The sequence below is a fragment of the Enhydra lutris genome, unplaced genomic scaffold, assembly GCF_002288905.1.
Source record: "Enhydra lutris kenyoni isolate GAN:26980312 unplaced genomic scaffold, ASM228890v2 scaffoldscaffold88, whole genome shotgun sequence".
In the NCBI taxonomy this organism is placed as follows: domain Eukaryota; kingdom Metazoa; phylum Chordata; class Mammalia; order Carnivora; family Mustelidae; genus Enhydra; species Enhydra lutris.
Genome location: NW_019154172.1, coordinates 1,924,378 through 1,942,866, shown reverse-complemented (window position 1 = coordinate 1,942,866; position 18,489 = coordinate 1,924,378). Strand labels below are relative to the sequence as shown.

The 18,489-nt window shown below is 43.9% G+C and overlaps 1 protein-coding gene across 10 annotated transcripts in view; it reads left to right on the top strand.

Moving 5' to 3' along the window:
• Positions 1 to 891: 891 nt before the first annotated feature.
• Positions 892 to 18,489, top strand: part of LOC111162041 (tuftelin 1) — a 64,224-nt gene continuing 46,626 nt past the window's right edge. For 3 of the 10 annotated variants that reach the window (XM_022526217.1, XM_022526216.1, XM_022526215.1), the window contains exons 1-2: positions 952 to 1,049; positions 8,247 to 8,318. In XM_022526217.1, coding sequence (XP_022381925.1) covers positions 990 to 1,049; positions 8,247 to 8,318 — 132 coding nt within the window. In that variant the 5' untranslated portion in view covers positions 952 to 989. Of the gene's footprint in view, positions 1,050 to 1,142; positions 1,986 to 8,246; positions 8,319 to 18,489 lie in introns of those variants that run through there. The other 7 variants (XR_002641556.1, XM_022526219.1, XM_022526212.1 and 4 more) reach the window with 5 other exon arrangements.

Below are 18,489 nucleotides of genomic sequence, written 5' to 3'. Positions count from 1 at the left end.
GATCATGACCTGATCCAAAGGCAGAGGCTTTAACCCACTGAGCCACCCAGGCACCCCTGTCATTCCTGCTCTTGTGTTGCCTTGATGAGGGAGCTCGCTGTTCATCAGAGCCATTGTCAGATTCAGGGACACTGCCCACTCAAGAGTGGGCCAGACCTCCTGCCTGCTTTCTAGGTGGACCATAGCCCCATGGAGTCCCCAACTTGCAGCAAAAAGCCAGGCTGTTAGAAACTCCATCCTTGGGTGATCCTCTCCTGAGGGCCCTTAAAATGGTAATCTGGGTTTGGGGAGCAGATGCCATTGGAGAAGTTGAGGCTCATCTTTCCTCAAGAATATAAAATCCTTTTAAGGCAACATGTCCCGCCTCTCCCAACCATATAAGGGCAGCTTTGGTATAATAGTTTCTACAAAACAAGCCCCACCCAGATCCAAGCTGGCTTTGACTTTGGCCTGTTTCCTGCCAGGGCAGGGCACCTGCCAGACTGGCTTAGGCCAGTCTGAGTGAGTTGGCTTCTGGTGCCTGCATTTCTACCATGCTCAGTTCCACAAAGGTGGCCTACATAGGGAGAGGAGAACGTATGGAAGCTTTTTTCCAACTCATCCTCTAAGGGGCAGGTAGGGTGATTCTCTTCCACCAACACTGACCTTGGAGTTGAAAAGGGAACAACAGCAAGATTAACGAAGAATGTTTGAGACGCTACAACACACACTGGACAAAATTTGGGTTAAGCAGCCTCAGATAGCCTCCGAGCCCCACCTTTAGGTAAATCTGAGCTAGCGCAGATGGGCGTGTCCTGATGGTTTCGGTCACGCCCATCCTGCTCTTTCGCTCACATTGGCGAGCGGAATCTTTGGGGCATGTTCAATCGGCAGTCACCGCCCCCCGACGCGCCTATAACAAGGGGGCTGTTCCGCGCGCGCCGGCCTAGTAGGCGCAGGCCGGCAGGGCGGAGGTTAGTCCTCCGCGCTGCGACCCCCGCGGAAATAAGATGAACGGGACACAGAACTGGTGTACCTTGGTGGACGTGCACCCGGAGGGGCAGGCCGCGGTAAGAGAGAGTGGCCCACCGCCTCCCCCGCCCGGTATTCTCGGTTTCCCGTTCGGTCCCTCCCGTGCCCCTCGCTGAGTTTGCTGACATCACCTGGGGCCGGCTTGGGGCCGGCTGGGTGCCGCGGGCCCCTCGCCGCACTTCTCTTTCTCTTTTTCTACCGCCGCGTGGCTGGCAGTGGGGGTCTTGGGGAGTCGCGGCAGGAAGGCTGTTCCGGGACTCGGGGCGTCCCTGCCCTCTGGAAGGACACTGCGGCTCTTGCCCGGGACCCCCGCGAATATCCGGGGCGCGCTACGCAGGCGTCCTGTGGGCAGTAGATTGCGTCGTGGGAGAAACGAGCTCCTGGAACGGGGTCTTTGCGCTCTTTGTACTTTGAGTCCCCGACGGGGGGAGATTAGCCTTTTCTGTGGGTCCTGGTGTTCTCAGAGGCCCTTCAGATAACTTAATGGTGCTCTGGGTGATCGGTAAGAAGACAGGGTAGAGAGTCAAATCCCAGGGCTTGGACCAAAGGGTGGGGCGGTAGGACTCTAGGTACGTCGACATTGGCCAGGAAATCCACCTTTCGCTGGGAGGGATAGGGCTGTCTGCTTGGGGGACACCTCTCTGCTCGGATTTCTTCTTCCCCTTGCAGTCCTCCTGCCTCCCCTTCCCCCATCGGCCAGCCGGTAGCTTCCTGGGACGGTTTCTTCACTTCGTTTCCGGGTCCAGCTACCAAGCCCTGGGCAAGTGGATGAAGGAGATGCCAGAACCTAGGCTGGAAAGGGAAGGAAGTGACCCACGCGAGAGCTTCCGGACGAAGTGAGGTTGGGGGAGATAGGGGCGTTCTCCAGCGCTAATACATCTGCTCTGTTTCCCTCACTCCCTGGCCCCCTGTCCTTGTTCTCCCTACCGCAGGTGACCGACCATATGATTTTTTCTCTCCAGAGGCAGAGGAAGGTAACTTGTGGCTGAATGTTTCTAGGCTTTGCTGGGGAACTTGACCCAGAAAGGGTGTGTACTGTTTCATGGATTTTCAAGCTGTTGTGGATGAGCGTGAAATGGGAGTCAAGATGATGGGGAGTTTGTATCCCTCCATTTCCCCTCCCTCCACTCTGTATCTGATTCCCTTTCTGGGTTCCAGTCTCAGCATGTTCCCTGGGGGAGCTAAGCCAGCTGCACCTGGATTATGGCTCTTCAAAATTACTCAAAATAACTCATAGAATCGTTTCTCATTTCAAGTTTAGGGTACAGATAATCACTTAATTTGTTCACAGTCCCTTCTCCATTTCTGTCCGGTCTGTGAGTCTTTCTTTCTTTCTTTTTTTAAAGATTTTATTTATTTATTTGACAGAGAGAAAGATCACAAGTAGGCAGAGAGGCAGGCAGAGAGAGAAGAGGAAGCAGGCTCCCTGCTGAGCAGAGCCCAATGCAGGGCTTGATCCCAGGACCCTGAGATCATGACCTGAGCCGAAGGCAGAGGCTTAACCCACTGAGCCACCCAGGCGCCCTCTGTGAGTCTTTCTGCCCACATTACAGGTCTTGCTACTGCCCAACCCTCCACTCCCCCAGCAGTGCAACTCTGAAGATAATAAAGAAATCCATCCTCTATTATGTCAGCCCTAAGACCTACTATGTGCTCTTACTGTCTTGGAATGGTTGAGGCAGGAAAAAGGGTATGAGGAAAATAAAGGAGAGGGGTGTTGGGCTTCTTTTTGTTTGCTGTAAAAAAGAGATCCGGAAAGATCTTAAGACCAATGTATTGGTACTGTTGAGAATGATTTGACACACTCTTCTGTCCCTTGATATTTTGTTGCTTGCCTCGTGAGGGAGAAAGAGTCCGTAGAATAGTGAGCAAGGAATTCAGTCAGTATACAACCATGGATTAGTTTAAACCTAATCAGAGATCTCTAGAACAAGGGAAAACAGAAATTCCTTTTATTCCTTCTTCATAGGCTAGACTTTAGAGGTATTTTACTTCAAAGATGTGAATGAAATAAGCATTGCTGGAATCTGTTCTTGGAGACATTCCTGAGCTGTTCAGGAGCGGGGAGGAAATGGAAAACAATCAATCAGTCAGGAGATAGGATTTGTCCCTGGATTCCTCTCCTCTGAGCCAGCCTGAAGATCGACTTTATGGCTCTGGACAGTCCCCAGGAAGCTGTAGAATATTCACACCACCGAGTGAGTGCTCAGTGCTTGCTCAAAGTGAGTGAATGAATATGCAAATGAACAGATGTTCCTCCTTGGTGTCAGGGGTATAGACAATTTAACCTGCTCCTGCATGCTAGTGAGGATCCTGGGACTCTGTTGGTGTTTCCCTACCAGGCAGGCTGAGTGAGTTGGTGCATCACACTTGGACGTGGAAATACAGCTAATACCTCTTTGGTTTTTTATTGTTAGAGGCAGATGCAGCAGGTAGGGTGAGCCAATGTTTTTCATACTGCAGATCATGACTACAGCGGGTCTGAAGTCAACTTAGTGGGTTCGAGCCCTAGTATTAGAAAAGAAATGGATTCTGATTACATGGCATTTTGGACTAGGCAAAACTGGGGGGACAACGAAGAGATCAATGGCTGCCAGGAGTTTTGAGGTTAGAGGGAAAAGAAATAGAGCGCAGAGGATTTTTTTTTTCCCTAACCCACAAAATGTACATTATTTACTTTACTTGAGTGAACTCTAAGGGGATCCAGGGGCTTTGGGTGATTAAGATGTGTCAGTGTATGTTCATTCTTGGTAACAAATGTGCCATTCTGGTGAGTGAGGTAGGTAATGGAGGAAGCTATGCCTGTGTGGGGGTAGGGAGTATATGAGGAATCTCTGTACCTTCCTGTAGATTTTGTTGTAAATCTAAAACTGCTCTAAACAAAATAAAGTCTTCAAAACAAAAGAAATAGAATTAGCACTATCAGAGTATTAGGGTGGACATTTTTAGCAAAGATGTGGTTTCAGTTAAATATATATATACATAGTATATGTTTGTGTGCGTGTGTGCGCTTATTAGATCTTGAGGTAAATCTTTTAGGTCAGAGGAGTCTGCAAGCTACTGTAGTAAATTATACTGACAGATGGAAGCACAAAGTAACCTCAAACATTTTTATTAGACATTCCATTAAGTTCCTTTGGTTATAAGCAGCATAGAGGGACTCTAGCTAACTTAAGCAGAAGAGGAATTTATTAGAAGGAAATGGGCAATCAGAATTTAAGGGAAAGCTTAAAAAGTGTGGACCAAGGCTGTTTGCATTGGCAACACATGTACTAAAATTGAATGGATACGGAGAAGATTGGCATGGCCCCTGTGCCAGGGTGGCACTCAAAGTTGTGAAGCCTTCCCTGTTTTTCAGTGTTGCTATAATAGCAGTGTGTGGTGACAGATGGTAGTTACACTTTTGGTGAGCATAGCATAACCACAGAGTTGTCAAGGCATTAAGTGGTACTCTTGAGACTAATGGAACATTGTGTCAGCTGTACTTGGAGGGTCTTGGATCTGGCTAAGTGGAAGGGACTAATGGAGGGTTTCTACATCTGGGTGAATTGGTTCCCAGTGTTTTTTGCCATTCTGTCCAAGATTCTAAGGAGAGGGTTTCATGGGCCCCTCACCCCCCTTGGCCAGGGCAATACGGTGTTCCCTGATGGACAGGCCCACCAGATTCTCCTGTAAAGGAGGGAGAGTGTGCAAAGCAAAACCCAAGTGCTGTTACTGGTAGAGGAAGATGGAAGCTGTGTGGTAAAAGCAACAGAAGTTTACTATGTTAGCCTCCAGTTTGAATGATCTGTTTCTTTCTTTTTCTTTTAAAAAAAAAAATTTTTTTTTTTTTATTAAGTAGGCTCCACATTGTATCCAACGTGGCCTTGAACTCGTTGACCCTGAGATCAAGAGTTGCATGTTCCACCTGCTGAGCCAGCCAGGCACAGGCACTCCTCCTTTCCTTCCTTCCTTAGATTTTATTTATTTATTTTGAGAGAGAGAGAGCATGAGCGAGTGGAGGCAGAGGTAAAGGGAGAGAGAATCTCAAGCAGACTCCGTGCTTAGTGCAGAGCCAAACATGGGGCTCAATCCCAGGACCCTGAGAGCATAACCTGAGACGAAGTCAGATGCTTAATTGACTGAGCCACCCAGGCGCCCCTCTCTCGTTTTTCCTTCCTTCCTTCCTTCCTTCCTTCCTTCCTTCCTTCCTTCCTTCCTCTCTTTCTTTCTTAAAGATTTTATTTATGTGAGAGAGAGAGAGAGAGCACTCAAGGCTGAGCAAGCGGGGAGGGCAGAGGGAGAAGCTGGCTTCGTGGTGAGCTTGGGGCCTAATGTGGGGCTCGATCCCAAGAGCCTGAGATCATGACCTGAGCTGAAGTCAGACACTTAACCAACTGAGATACCCAGGTGCCCCTCTTTTTTCTTTATAAATCATTTTTTAATCAAATATATGTGCATGATTTTTAAAAGACTAATATTATCAAAAGACTTTTTAAGAGAAAGTAGCAAGAAGTTTCCTACCCCAATCCCTGCCCCATGGGAGAGACCACTTTCAGCTTTTGGCACTTTTGTCAGGTGTTACTCCCATGTTTCTAAATAATATGCTTAGAGTGATTCTTCTTGACTTAATCAGTTTCAGACAACTATTGACTTCCTGCTGTAGGAATTACAGGAAAGTTTATACTCCCACCCCTTACATACTCTATTTCCCTTCTCCCATCCTCCCAGTGTATTTACATCACAATTTTGGGCTAAACTCTGATTTCTGTTAATAGCATTGTGGTTAAGAGCCTGGTCCTGGGCCTCTGACTCTACAGTGGGGTTGTAGTCAGGGCTTTGAAGTTGGCTTCGCCCAAGATCATTTCAGTAAATTACTTAATCTTTTCCATCTCAGTTTCCTCATCTGTAAAACAGGGATATTAATTGCACCCTTCTAAGGTTGTTGTGAGTATTAAATAAAATAATGTATGTGAAGGGGCGCCTGGGTGGCTCAGTGGGTTAAAGCCTCTGCCTTCGGCTCAGGTCGTGATCCCAGGCTCCTGGGATAGAGTCCTGGATCCCCCCACCTCCAACCCCTGCCTGCCTCTCTATCTACTTGTGATCTCTGTCAATAAAAACATAAAATCTTAAAAAAAAAAAATGTATGTGAAACATTAAGCCCCAGGCCTGGACCATGGTAAGTGCTCAGGTGCTAGCTGTTATTTTCTGTTTGCTCTGCCTACTGGCTTAGATGAGATAAGACTGTTTCAGCCTCTCGTGAGACCCCTGCCCAAGGGGTGGAGGAAGAGTCTGGGAACTCTCTGGTCTGGTCGAGGTGTGCTTCTTTTCATTATGTTCACATTTATGCTTCTCTGTTCCTTTCCCCTTGCCTCTGCCAGTGGAAGGTCTCGAGGAGGAGATGGGGTCCTTAGTTGGCCTAGAGTAACCTTTGCCAGCACCAGCTCAGCCAGGATGGGTCTTGGAGGAGTGATGGTCAGGGATCGTATTTTGGTATCCTGCTCTAGGCCCCTTTTCTCTTCCTGCTTTTTCTGACTCATGGCGGAAGTAGCTGATGTCCCATGATGCTCTGGACTCTTTGGTAAGGTGATTGCCTTTAAGTAATCTATCAACATTACCCTTCCTCAGAATATTTATACTTTATTCATCTCTAATTTTAAAGAAATATTTTATTTATTTGTTTTAGAGAGAAAGAGAGAGAATGAAAGAGAGAACATGAGAGGGGAGAGGTCAGAGGGAGAAGCAGACTCCCTGGTGAGCCGGTAGTCCGCAGGACTCCATCCTGGGACTCCAGGATCATGACCTGAGCCTAAGGCAGTTGCTTAACCAACTGGGCTACTCAGGCGCCTCTCTAATTTTTTTTGTCTTGATCAGTCTTGGCCAGAGAGTTTCTCTAAACAACACCTGGGTGGATTTGGAATTTTTTCATCAGCTACAGCCTGAACCTTTGTCTTTACCCTGGAATAGGTGTTATTCCTTTAGGATCTCAGAAGCTGAATTAGTTTAATATCAAGTCTTTCCTGAATTCCATTCCTTTAAAATTTTGCGGGGTGAGGTGGTGCCTGGGTGGCTCAGTCATTTAAGTGCCTGCCTTCCGCTCAGGTCCATCATCCCTAGGTCCTGGGATTGAGCCCCACATTGGACTCCCTGGTAGGGAGCCTTCTTCTCCCTTTCCCTGCCTGCCCCTCACTCATGCTCTCTTTCGCAAATAAATAAAATCTTTTAAAAAATTTAAAAAAAATTTTTTTTAAGATTTTATTTATTTATTTGACAGTGAGAGAGAGACAGCGAATGCAGGAACATGAGCAGGGGAAGTGGGAGAGGGAAAGCAGGTCCCCTCCCCCCGCCCAGCAGGGAGCCAGTTGTAACAGGGCTGCATCCCAGGACGCTGGGATCTTGACCTGAGCCGAAGGCAGACGCTTAACGACTGAGCCATCCAGGTGCCCCCCAAATTTTTCTTAACTAAAGCTATGATTTATTGAAGGTTTACTCTGGGCCTAATTTTTCTGTAACTACTTTAATGAGCTATAATTCATAGACTGCACAAGTAACCCATTTAAAATGTATAATTCAGTGGCTTTTAGTGTCCTCACTGAGTTGTGTAGTTATCAACACAATCAATTGTAGAACATTTTGTCTAGCTGTAAAGAAATCCTGATCCATTAGCAGTCACTCCCCATTTTCTCTTAACTGCTCCCCCGCACCCCAGCCCTAGGCAACTACTGGTTTCTTTCTCTGAGATTTCCTGTTCTAGGTATTTTATGTAAATGTAATCATTTAATATGTGATCCTTTGTGACTGGCTTCTTTCAATTAGCATAATGTCCTTATGGTTGATCCATGTTGCAACATGAATTGGGATTTCATTCTATTTTATTTTATTTTATTTTATTTTAAGATTTGAGAGAGAACGAGAGAGCACAAGTGGAGGGGGAGGGGCAGGGGCAGAGGGAGAGGTATAAGCAGGCTATCTGCTGAGCAGGGAGTAGGACTGACTGACATGGGGCTTGTTCCCAAGTCTGGTATCATGACCTGAGCTGAAGGCAGATGCTTAAGCGACTGAGCCACCCAGATACCCCTGTACATCATTCCTTTTTAAACCTCAATGATATTCTATTGTGTGGATATATTATCACATATGCTTGTCGGGGATAAGTGTTCATGGACATTTGGGTAGTTTCTGTTTTTCGTCTATTATGAATAATGCTGCTGTGAACATTGACTTATATTTTAATTTCTTTAATTTCTTTTGGAGAGACACACCTAGGAGTGGATTTTGAAAGAGGATTCATTGATACTTACTCCAAAGGAATGAATGCATTCAAAATGGTGAGAGCCCTGCCTGTGTGACACCTGGGGTAGGGAAGAAACTCCTGGGCAGAGGGATTTTTCAAGTTTGGTGACTGCCTGCCTGTTCCTTCCACTCAAGCTCAGCCCGTAAATTCCTCCTCACACCATTCCAGCTCCCCCATTCATTGCCAGATTCTTACTTTCTAGTGCACTACAACTGATGTCTCCAAGCCTGCCAGGGATTTGGGAAATCCTGGGCTCTGCCAGAGGATCTGGGATTAGGAGGCTTACCCAATCACCTGGCATTTGGCGCCAGCGTTGGCCATATTTTTCTGGGGTGGGGGATGGGGTGTTCACTCAGATGGTTTCAGTTCCAGACACATTGCTCAGAGCAGGTGAGGGAGCTTCCCCGCCTGCCTGTAATTATGGTACATGCCTCTTTGGGTCACAATGCAGAGTCTTGTGAAATCCTTTTTTGTTTCTTAGGGGTGGGGAGGTTTAGTTAGGGGAATAGGTATGTACCAGGGAAGTTGGTGGCCTAGATTTAAGCCTGGCCAGCAGGGGCAGGAAGAGGAGAAAAAAATACAGGGTCTGATGGAGATGGGTGGATGAAGGAAGAAAAAGGAAAGGATCTTCTAGGGTCTGGGGCCACAAAAGCAAAAAATGACAAAATGACAAGAGGGAGGAGGGGGCACTGCCCCTCCATCCCAGGCTGGCTGGGTACCTGGCAGGTTTCCTAGAGAGTGGCTAGCTCAGCAAAAGGGTGTCTCCTTCACATTCGAGAGCATTCAGGAGCCCCCCTCTTCCTTGTACACATTCACTATTAGGCCTCTTCTGCCCTGGCGGATGCCTGTGCCAGGTCTCCAGGTGATGAGAAAGACTGCCCCATTTCGAGTGCCACCCCGAATCATTTTTCTCATTTCACCTCCCAATCACCCCGGTCAGCCCTCTGCATAGTGCTTGTCCAGCCCATGCCTCTGGGCAGGTAGCCAGACAAAAAGCAGACACCTGTTTTGTTGGCTAATCTGTGGGGAGGAGAGGAATAATTCTTTGTGTCATACTTAACAAAGGGCCATCTCTGGAGAGGCCAGAATGAAGGCTGTCCAAAACCTGAGAGTGGGGTGGCAGCCAAGAGAGGGTAAGCCTCAACCACCTCATCTGGCCTTGTGCTGGCCTCTTGGGAGCCAGTGTTTCAAGGAGCTGGCTATTCCCATTTCTCAGAAGGGGAAACTTGAGGTGGCTGTCGCAGCTGTTTGAGAGACCACGTACGTTTTGGGCAGGAGAGGGGATAGGACTGAGGGACAGAGTGATTGGAGGAATGAGTTACAGAGTGAATAATTAGGGATGCTGGTTTCCAGCTCAGGGACTATCTCTACTGCCCTTACCTCCTAGGAAGAGCCTTGATCCTCACCTGCCGCCCATGCTCACGGTCCCCATAGCAGCCTGGGGAGTGCGAGCAAGGGAAACATAATTTCCCATAGATCTGTCCCCTATCACGTGATCCCAGGGTGTGAGAACCTCTGGGGCCTCCCTCTTTATCTCCCTATCATTTGTCCACAGCGTCTTGATCTCTAACCCCTCAGCTATGTGTTTATTCCCTCCCCGCTCTCAGGAGTGATTCACAGCTGGAGATTTGTTTGAACAGAAGCGAGAGGCTGCCTGTAATTTGGACATGGCTGGGCTTCTCCCCAAGAATGTTTATGAGGTTAGAGGCTGCTTACCTTATGATTAGCTGCTACTTTTTCCCTAGAGAAGATTCTACTTCTTATCTTGCCTTTCAGGGAGGAGTCTCCAGTGGGACTTCCCTGCTAGACATTTTGGGGTATTCCTAAAGTTCGCTGGAACCTTCTCCTAGCCCTGAGATGAGTCCAGCTCCAGAAAATAGCTAATGGCACCAAGCCTGGGTTTCCCTCCTTAGCTCTGGGCTGGAGTGTAGGTTGAGGTTCATGGCCTTGCAGACTGGATTCTCTGGTTCTGGAGGCTGAGGTGGCACAGAACCCTAGATTTGTTCACATGCTTCATTTAGACAATTTGGCTCACCCACCCTCCTCCCTGTGTCTTCCTAGAGCTCCTTGGGAAAGTAATGCTGTCTCACCTTTGTGAAGTGATTTATGGTTTGCCAAGCATTTTCACGCTATCCTATCATCTCTACCTGTCCTGCCTTAAATGTAGGCAAGGTACTATTATCACTACCATTTTGCAGATAGAAAAAGGCCCTGAGAGATAAAGTGATTGCTCAAGTGTTAATAGTTGTCGGTTTGACTCAGACCCCACCTCCAGCTCCAGCACTTTTCCTTGCCTTCTCTTAATTTATGTGTTGCACTAGACCAGTGCTGCACAAACACATTTTCTGTTCCTCAAGTTTAAAACACTGTAGAAGCATGGACTGAAAGTCCCTTTACTCCTTTGTCCTCCTCTTGTTTAATGTGTATACATTCAGTGCCTTTCCCATTCGCTTACATTCTAGAAATACCCTGTGGCATGGTGGCTGGGAACACAGACTCTAGAGCCACAGGACCTGGGTTTGAATCCTGGCTCTGACCTTTGCTAGTTATATGGCCTGGGGCAAGATACTTAACGTCTGGGCTTTGGTTTTCTCCTCTATAAAATAAGCATGTTGATAATAACATTTGCCATATAATATTATTATGAGTATTAAATGAGTTAATATATTTAAAGCACTTAGCACAGAGCCCAGTAGGGCTCAGCACATAGTATTTGTTATATATAGGAATTGGCAATCACTATGAACATATGTGTGTGTGTATATATATATGTACTTAAATAAATAGGAAGTCATTTTTTTATGACTTAGTGCCTTGCTTTTTTCCTGCTTATCTTGGAGATCATTTTCTGTTAAATAAATAAAAGTTTATTTACCAGCAGTGTAATATCCCACAGTGTGGATGATACCATACCTGCACCTACTGGAAGGTAGTTCTGCTGTTCCCAGTTTGTAACTACTGTAAACAGTACTGCTGTCAACAGTTTTATACTGTATCTTTGGGATTTTCATAGGGCATCTTCCTAAAAGTGGAATTACTGGGTCAAAAGGTTTATGAAATATGCAAATACTTTTTATTAATATTGCCAAATTAACTTCCCAAGATCCTTGTATGAACTTACACTCTAGCAATACATGAGACCAATCCTGGACCTTATCGGTATCTTTATTATTTTTTTTAAAAGATCTTATTTATTTATTTTGTGAGAGAGAGCACGAGCAGAGAGGAGGGGGAGAGTGAGAGGGAGAAGGAGGCTCCCCGCTGAGCAGGGAGCTCGATGAGGAGCTAAATCCCAGGACCCCAGGACCCCAGGATCGTGACCTGAGCTGAAGGGAGACGCTTAACCAATTGAGCCAGCCAGGTGCCCCAGTATCGTTAATATTTGCCAATTTGTTGGTCTACAAATGCTATTTCTGCAGGATTTACATGAGGAAAAGTCCATTGCTTTACTGAGAGCTAGAAAGAAGGCTTGAGTATATGGGAAGTTTTAAACAAAGCAAAGCAATAAAATGGACAGCTGTGCACTGAACACCCAGCTTAAGAAATAGAACATTACCAATCTTTCTGAAGCCCCTGGGGTCCTCCTTCCTAGTTCATAATGCTCTGCTTCCTCCACAGAAGTGATCACTGTCTCAAATTTTGTGTTTATTTCTTTGTTCTTTATTATACTTATCCTACATAGACAAGTGATATAGTGCTTGGTTTGGCATGTTTTGAACTTTATATTCATGATATTCTCTATATTCTCTAGCTTTTTTTTTTTAATTAGTTAATTAATTTAATTAACTAATTAAATTAGTTATATTCCCTATATTCAAATGTGGGGCTTAAACTCATGACCCTGAGATCGAGACTAGCTTGGTCTTCCAATTGAGCTAGCCAGGTGCCCCTTCTATAGCCTGCTTTTAAACTTACCACTAATTTGGAGATTCATTCATGTTGATACATGAAGTTGTAATTCAGTTATGTTCACAGATGAATACTAGTTCATCGTACTAAAAGGCCAGACTTTATTTATCCATTTTGTTGTCAGCCGATCATCTGGGCTATTGCCCAGATGCTGCTGTGAGCATACATCTGCTTGTTTCCTTTTTACACTTCTTTTTTTTAATTTTAATGTTTTATTTATTTTAAAAATATTTTATTTATTTATTTGACACAGAGGGAGAACAGAGTGAGAGAGGGACCACAAGCAGGAGGAGTCGGGGAGGGAGTAGCAGGCTTCCCACTGAGCTAGGAGCCCAATGTGGGGCTTGATCCCAGGACCCTGGGATCGTGACCTGAGCTGAAGGCAGACACTTAACAACTGAGCCACCCAGGCACCCCCCTCTTCTTTTTAAAAATTTAAATATTTATTTATTTATTTTAGAGAGAGGGAGAGAGAGGAGAGAGAGCATGAGCGGGAGGGGCAGAGGAAGAGGGAGAGATAATCTCAAGCAGACTCTGTGCTGAGCGCAGAGTCTTAATGGTCTGATGCAGTCTGATGCAGGGCTTAATCTCACAATCCCCACATCATGACCTGAGCGGAAACCAAGAGTCAGACACTTAACTAACTGTACCACCTAGGCACCTCTCCTTTTTACTACTGGTGCTACTACTTCTACTACTATTACTATTCGTTGTTGTTGTTCTTTTTTTTTTTTTTTTAAAGATTTTATTTATTTATTTGACAGAGAGAGATCACAAGTAGGCAGAGAGGCAGGCAGAGAGAGAGAAGGAAGCAGGCTCTCTGCCGAGCAAAGAGCCTGATATGGGGCTCGATCCCAGGATCCAGAGATCATGACCTGAGCTGAAGGCAGAGGCTTAACCCACTGAGCCACCCAGGGGCCCCTGTTGTTCTTTCTTAAAAAAGATTTAATTTATTTATTTGAGAGTGGGAGAGAGAGAGCGAGCATGAGTGGGAGGGGCAGAAGGAGAGGGAGAGAGATTCCCAAGCAGACTCTAAGGGCTGAGTGCAGAGCCTGACATGGGGCTTCATCTCAGGACCCTGAGATCACCTGAGAAACCCAGCATTAGAGGCTTACCTGACTGAACCACCCAGGCACCCCTACACTTCTTAAATTTACAATTTAATGAAATTCTCCCCAAGATGATAACTCCTTATTTTTTTATAGCATTTCCCTAATTACTGGTGAGGTTGAGCATCTTTCATATATTTTTAACTTTTACATTAAAAATTTTTCCAATAATAGATTTTATTTAACCCAATATATGCAAAGATTATCATTCCAAGTGATCAGTATAAAAAGAAATTGTTCAATTTTTTTGTACTGTGTCTTTGTACAGAATATCTCTATTTGGACTGGCCACATTCCAAGTGGTCGATAGCCACATGTGGCTAATGGCTACCACATTGGGCAACATAGTTCTTGATAGTGAATGACTTGACTTAACTGACCCAACTCCCTATATTCAGACCAAACCTGTCCTTTATCTATCAATCCATATGACCCTTCTGTCTACCAACTGATTTATTTATACATTAAACTTTAAATTTTATTATATCATTTTTTTAAAAAGATTTTATTTATTTATTTGACAGAGAGAGACACAGCGAGAGAGGGAGCACAAGCAAAGGGAGTGGGAGAGGGAGAAGCAGACCTCCTGCTGAGCAGGGAGCCCGATGTGGGACTCGATCCCAGGACGCTGGGATCATGACCTGAGCCGAAGGCAGCCGCTTAACCAACTGAGCCACCCAGGCGTCCCTATATCATTATTTTTAATTGAATTATAATTGACGCACAATGTGACATTAGTTTTAAGTGTACAACAGAGTAATTCAACAAGTCTGTATGTTATGCTGTGCTCACAAGTGTAGCTACCTTCTTTCTCCATGCAGAGTATCTTTTCATTAGTCTATTAGCTACTTATATTTCTTCTTAGAGTTACCTTTCTTAGACTTTGCTCATTATTTTTGTTTCCCCTCTTTTTGTGTTTGCTTTTTCCAGTGTTTCCTATTGCTTCACTACACTGAGAAGTTTGTTTCTCAAAAGAGAGGGAATTGGGGAGATCCTCTGTCTCATCATCTGGAATTGATGCAATGTGTATTTTTTGAGAACCTACTTAGGTCAGACACTGTGCTAAATAAGCTTATGACTTTACTGGGGGAGATGCATAAATAAGTAGTTATAAGGGGGATCGTTGTTACAGTGTACGATATGTATGCAGTGAGTGCAGAGAGCAGGCTCTGACTGAGGAGTGCTGGGGTGAGACCCATGGAGCAGGGATGCCTGAGCTGAGAATTCTCCAAAGAGGAAAGGGAGGGGAAGGGTCCCAGAAAGAGAAAGCAACATGTGCATTCATGGGGAGGTGAGACACATAGTGCATTACAGGACTCATCAGCTGTAAGAGATTTGGGTTTGGTTGCCTTCCTACTATTAGATCGGGAAAGTTTGGAATAGAGTATAGGGTACAAGTAGGGTAGTGGGAGGAGTCCAGACATTATGTGGTATAGATAATATACCACATAATAAGCCTAATTCTGAGGGGACTTTAATGCCTTTGGTTTGGTTGCCTTCCTACTATCAGATCGGGAAAGTTTGGGATAGAGTGTAGGGTACAAGTAGGATGGTAGGAGGAGTCAAGACATTATGTGGTATAGATAATATACCACATAATAAGCCTAATTCTGAGGGGACTTTAATGCCATGGGGAATTTTAATTTTTTTAGGAGATTTTATTTAACAATAACATACATACAGAAAAGTGCATGTGCCATAAACGTACAGTCAGTTAATTTCACAAGCTGGACATATTCTTCGACCCAGCATCTAGAGGAAGAAACAAATCATTAGCACCACAGAAACCCCTGCTTCTAGTCATTATCCCCTTCTAGTCAGTACATTCCCCCATCTTCCACAAGTAACCACTATCGTGACTTTTAAAGTATATATTAGTTTTGCTTGTTTTTATACTTTTTATGTAAGTGGAATTGTATAGTATACTTCTGTGTCAGAATTCTTTTACTTGGGGAGCTGGGTGACTCAGTCGTTAAGCGTCTGCCTTCAGCTTAGGTTGTGGTCCCAGGGTCCTGGGATCATCCCACATTGGGCTCCCTGCTTAGCAGGGAGCCTGCTTCTCCCTTTGCCTGCTGCTCTGCCTGGTTGTGCTCACACTTTGTCTCTGACAAATGAATAAATAAAATCTTTAAAAATGGGGTTTTAGGGGCACCTGGCTTAGTTGGAAGAGCATGTGACTCTTGATCCCAGGGTTGGGGGTGTAGAGATTACTTAAAAATAAAATATTTAGCGGCCCCTGGGTAGTAGAGTTGGTTAAGTGTCTGACTTTTGGTTTCAGCTCAGGTTATGATTGATCCCCGTGTTAGGCTCTATGTTCAGCATGGGGTCTGCTTGAGATTCTCTTGTCTCCCTGCTCTCTCTCTCTCTCTCTCAAATAAATAAATAAAATCTTTAAAAAATAAAATAAAATCTTTAGGGGGTGCCTGGGGGATGCAGTCGGTTAAGGGGCTGACTCTTGGTTTTTGACTCAGGTTGTGATCTCAGGGTTGTGAGAAGGAGCCCCATGTTGGATTCTGTGCTCAGCAGAGTCTGCTTAATACTCTCTCTGTCCCCCCTCCACATGCTCGTTCTTTCTAAAAATAAATAATTCTGGAAAAAATAAAATCTTTTAAAAAAGAAGAAAAATAAATAAAAATAAAGAGGCATCTGGGTAGCTCAGTCAGTAATCATCTACTTTCAGCTCAGGTCATGATCTCTGGGTCCTGGGATTGAGTCCTGCATTGGGCTTTCTGCTTAGCAGGGAGTCTGCTTCTTTCTCTCTCTCTCTCTCTCTCTCAAATAAATAAAGTCTTAAAAATTTTTTTTGGTTTTATGTATGTATGTATGTATTTAAATAATCTGTACATCAGACTTTCGACCCTGAGATTAAGAGTCACATGCTCTACCAATTACGCCAGCCAGGTGCCCCTATCCTTTATATTCTGGAACATTTGGATAAATTCTAATTTTTGGCTATTAGGAGAAATGCTACTGTGAACAATCTAGTATCATTTTTTTTTTAAAAGATTTTATTTATTTATTTGACAGAGAGAGATCACAGTAGACAGAGGCAGGCAGAGAGATAGAGAGGGAAGCAGGCTCCCTGCTGAGCAGAGAGCCCGATGCGGGACTCAATCCCAGGACCCTGAGATCATGACCTGAGCCGAAGGCAGTGGCTTAACCCACTGAGCCACCCAGGCGCCCCTAGTCATTTTTTATGGGTAGAATTTTTTTGTTTTTAGGGGGAACATAGGTATACATTTCTGTTGAGTAGATAAATTGGATTAGAATTACTATGTTACAGGGTTTGCAAATGTTCATCTTTGGTAGATGTTTCCAAGGAGATTATGGTAACGAGCAGTCTCACCATCGGTATAGGAGAGTTCTGATTGTTCCATGGCCCCCAACACTTGTTTTTTTGTTTTCATTTGTAGTCATTCTGATGGGTATTCTGTAGTATTGTCTTGTGGTTAGTGTCTAGCTCTTTGATAATGATGACTAATGAGACTGAACCCTTTTCAGATGTTTATTGACCATTTGGATAACCTCTTTTGTGATGTGTCTTTTGAAGTCTTTTGCCCATTTTTCTGTTGGGCACCTGTTTTCTCTCCCTTTCTTTCCCTCCTTGCCCTTTCTCTTTCTTTAAATATACTTCTTATTCTGGAATATTAAGTTTTTAGGAAAGTTGCAAAGATATTACAGAGATTCTCATACAATCTTTGCTCAGTTTCCTCCAGTGTTAACACCTTACATAACCATGGTGCCTTTGTCATAATTAAGAAAATTAATGCTGATACAACATTGTTGTATCATTGTATGTATACATTGTAACATGTAATGTTATATATGTAACATAATGTTATATATGTATACATGTAACATTGTAATGTACAACAAAGTACAGGCTTTATTTGAACTTTGCCGGTTTTTCCACTAATATACTTTTTCTGATCCAGATCCAGTCCAGGAGGCCATGTTGTATTTAGTCTCTTTGTTTTATAGGAATTCTTAATATATTCTGAATATTCTTTGCCAGATAAATACAGAGTGAATAACTTCTCTGTGGATTATCATGTACTCTCTTTTGATTAACAAAAGTTCAAAACTTTAATACAGTCCAACTTATCAAATTTTTTATAGGGAAGTTTTTTTTTTCTTTTTACATTTAACTCTACAATCCAGGGACGCCTGGGTGGCTCAGTTGGGTAAGTGGCTGTCTTCAGCTCAGGTCATGATCCTGGGGTCCTGGGATCAAGTCCCGCATCAGGCTTCTTGCCCAGCAGGGAGCCTCCTTCTCCCTCTGTGTGCCATTTCCCCTGCTTGTGCTTGCTCTCTCTTTCTCTGACAAATAAATAAATACAGTCTTTAAAATAAATAAATAAATAAGCAATCCACTTGAAATTGATATTTGTGATATGGTGTGAGGTAGAAGTTAATATACGTCTTTTTCCAATGAGACACTTTTACTTTAGCTTATAAGCATATACTGTGGCAGGTATTTTGAAAAGGAGCATTACATCAAATTTTGAGGAACTGAAACTTTTGTTTATCTGCGTGTTTTAATCACTGTGTTTTCACTTAAGCATTATACTGTCCATCTTACCAACTAATAAGGGGGAGAATAAATCAATACATACAACAAATGAAAGCCAGTGTCAGTGTTCGAGCACAAGTCCAACTGTTCCAAAGGTGATTCTTTTTCTGCAAAGAAGAGAGAAAGCCAACTGGGCTTGAGGGGTAATGGACCAGGCAATAAATTTGGTGGTGATCTAGGTTCTGTTGTGTATCATCTCGTTCTAACTGTCAAAAGAAAACATATTTTCTGAAATAAAAAAATAAATATGTAAGAAATAAAAAGAACTTGACAGTAATCTACAAAAGTGGGGGCAAGGGAAGGAGCTTAGTTTGAATACCTAAGTTTATTTGGTTTAATCTATTCAGTGGCGTACTAGTGGCCACTAAAAGCCAATTTTGAAGAATGTTGAGTATGATGGAAATTAACGATGAAATATGAAAGGGAAAAAGCAAGTATATAACTTTGTACAGTAGTATGTTTTTAAAAAATGTGTAGAAAAATTATAAGGAATATGCTAACATTTTAATAGTGGCTATTTTGAGGTAGTAGGATTATAAGTACTTATTTTCTTCATTATAGTCTTCAATTTTTGTCCCTGAAAGTATTAATTAAATTTTTATTAGATAATTGTA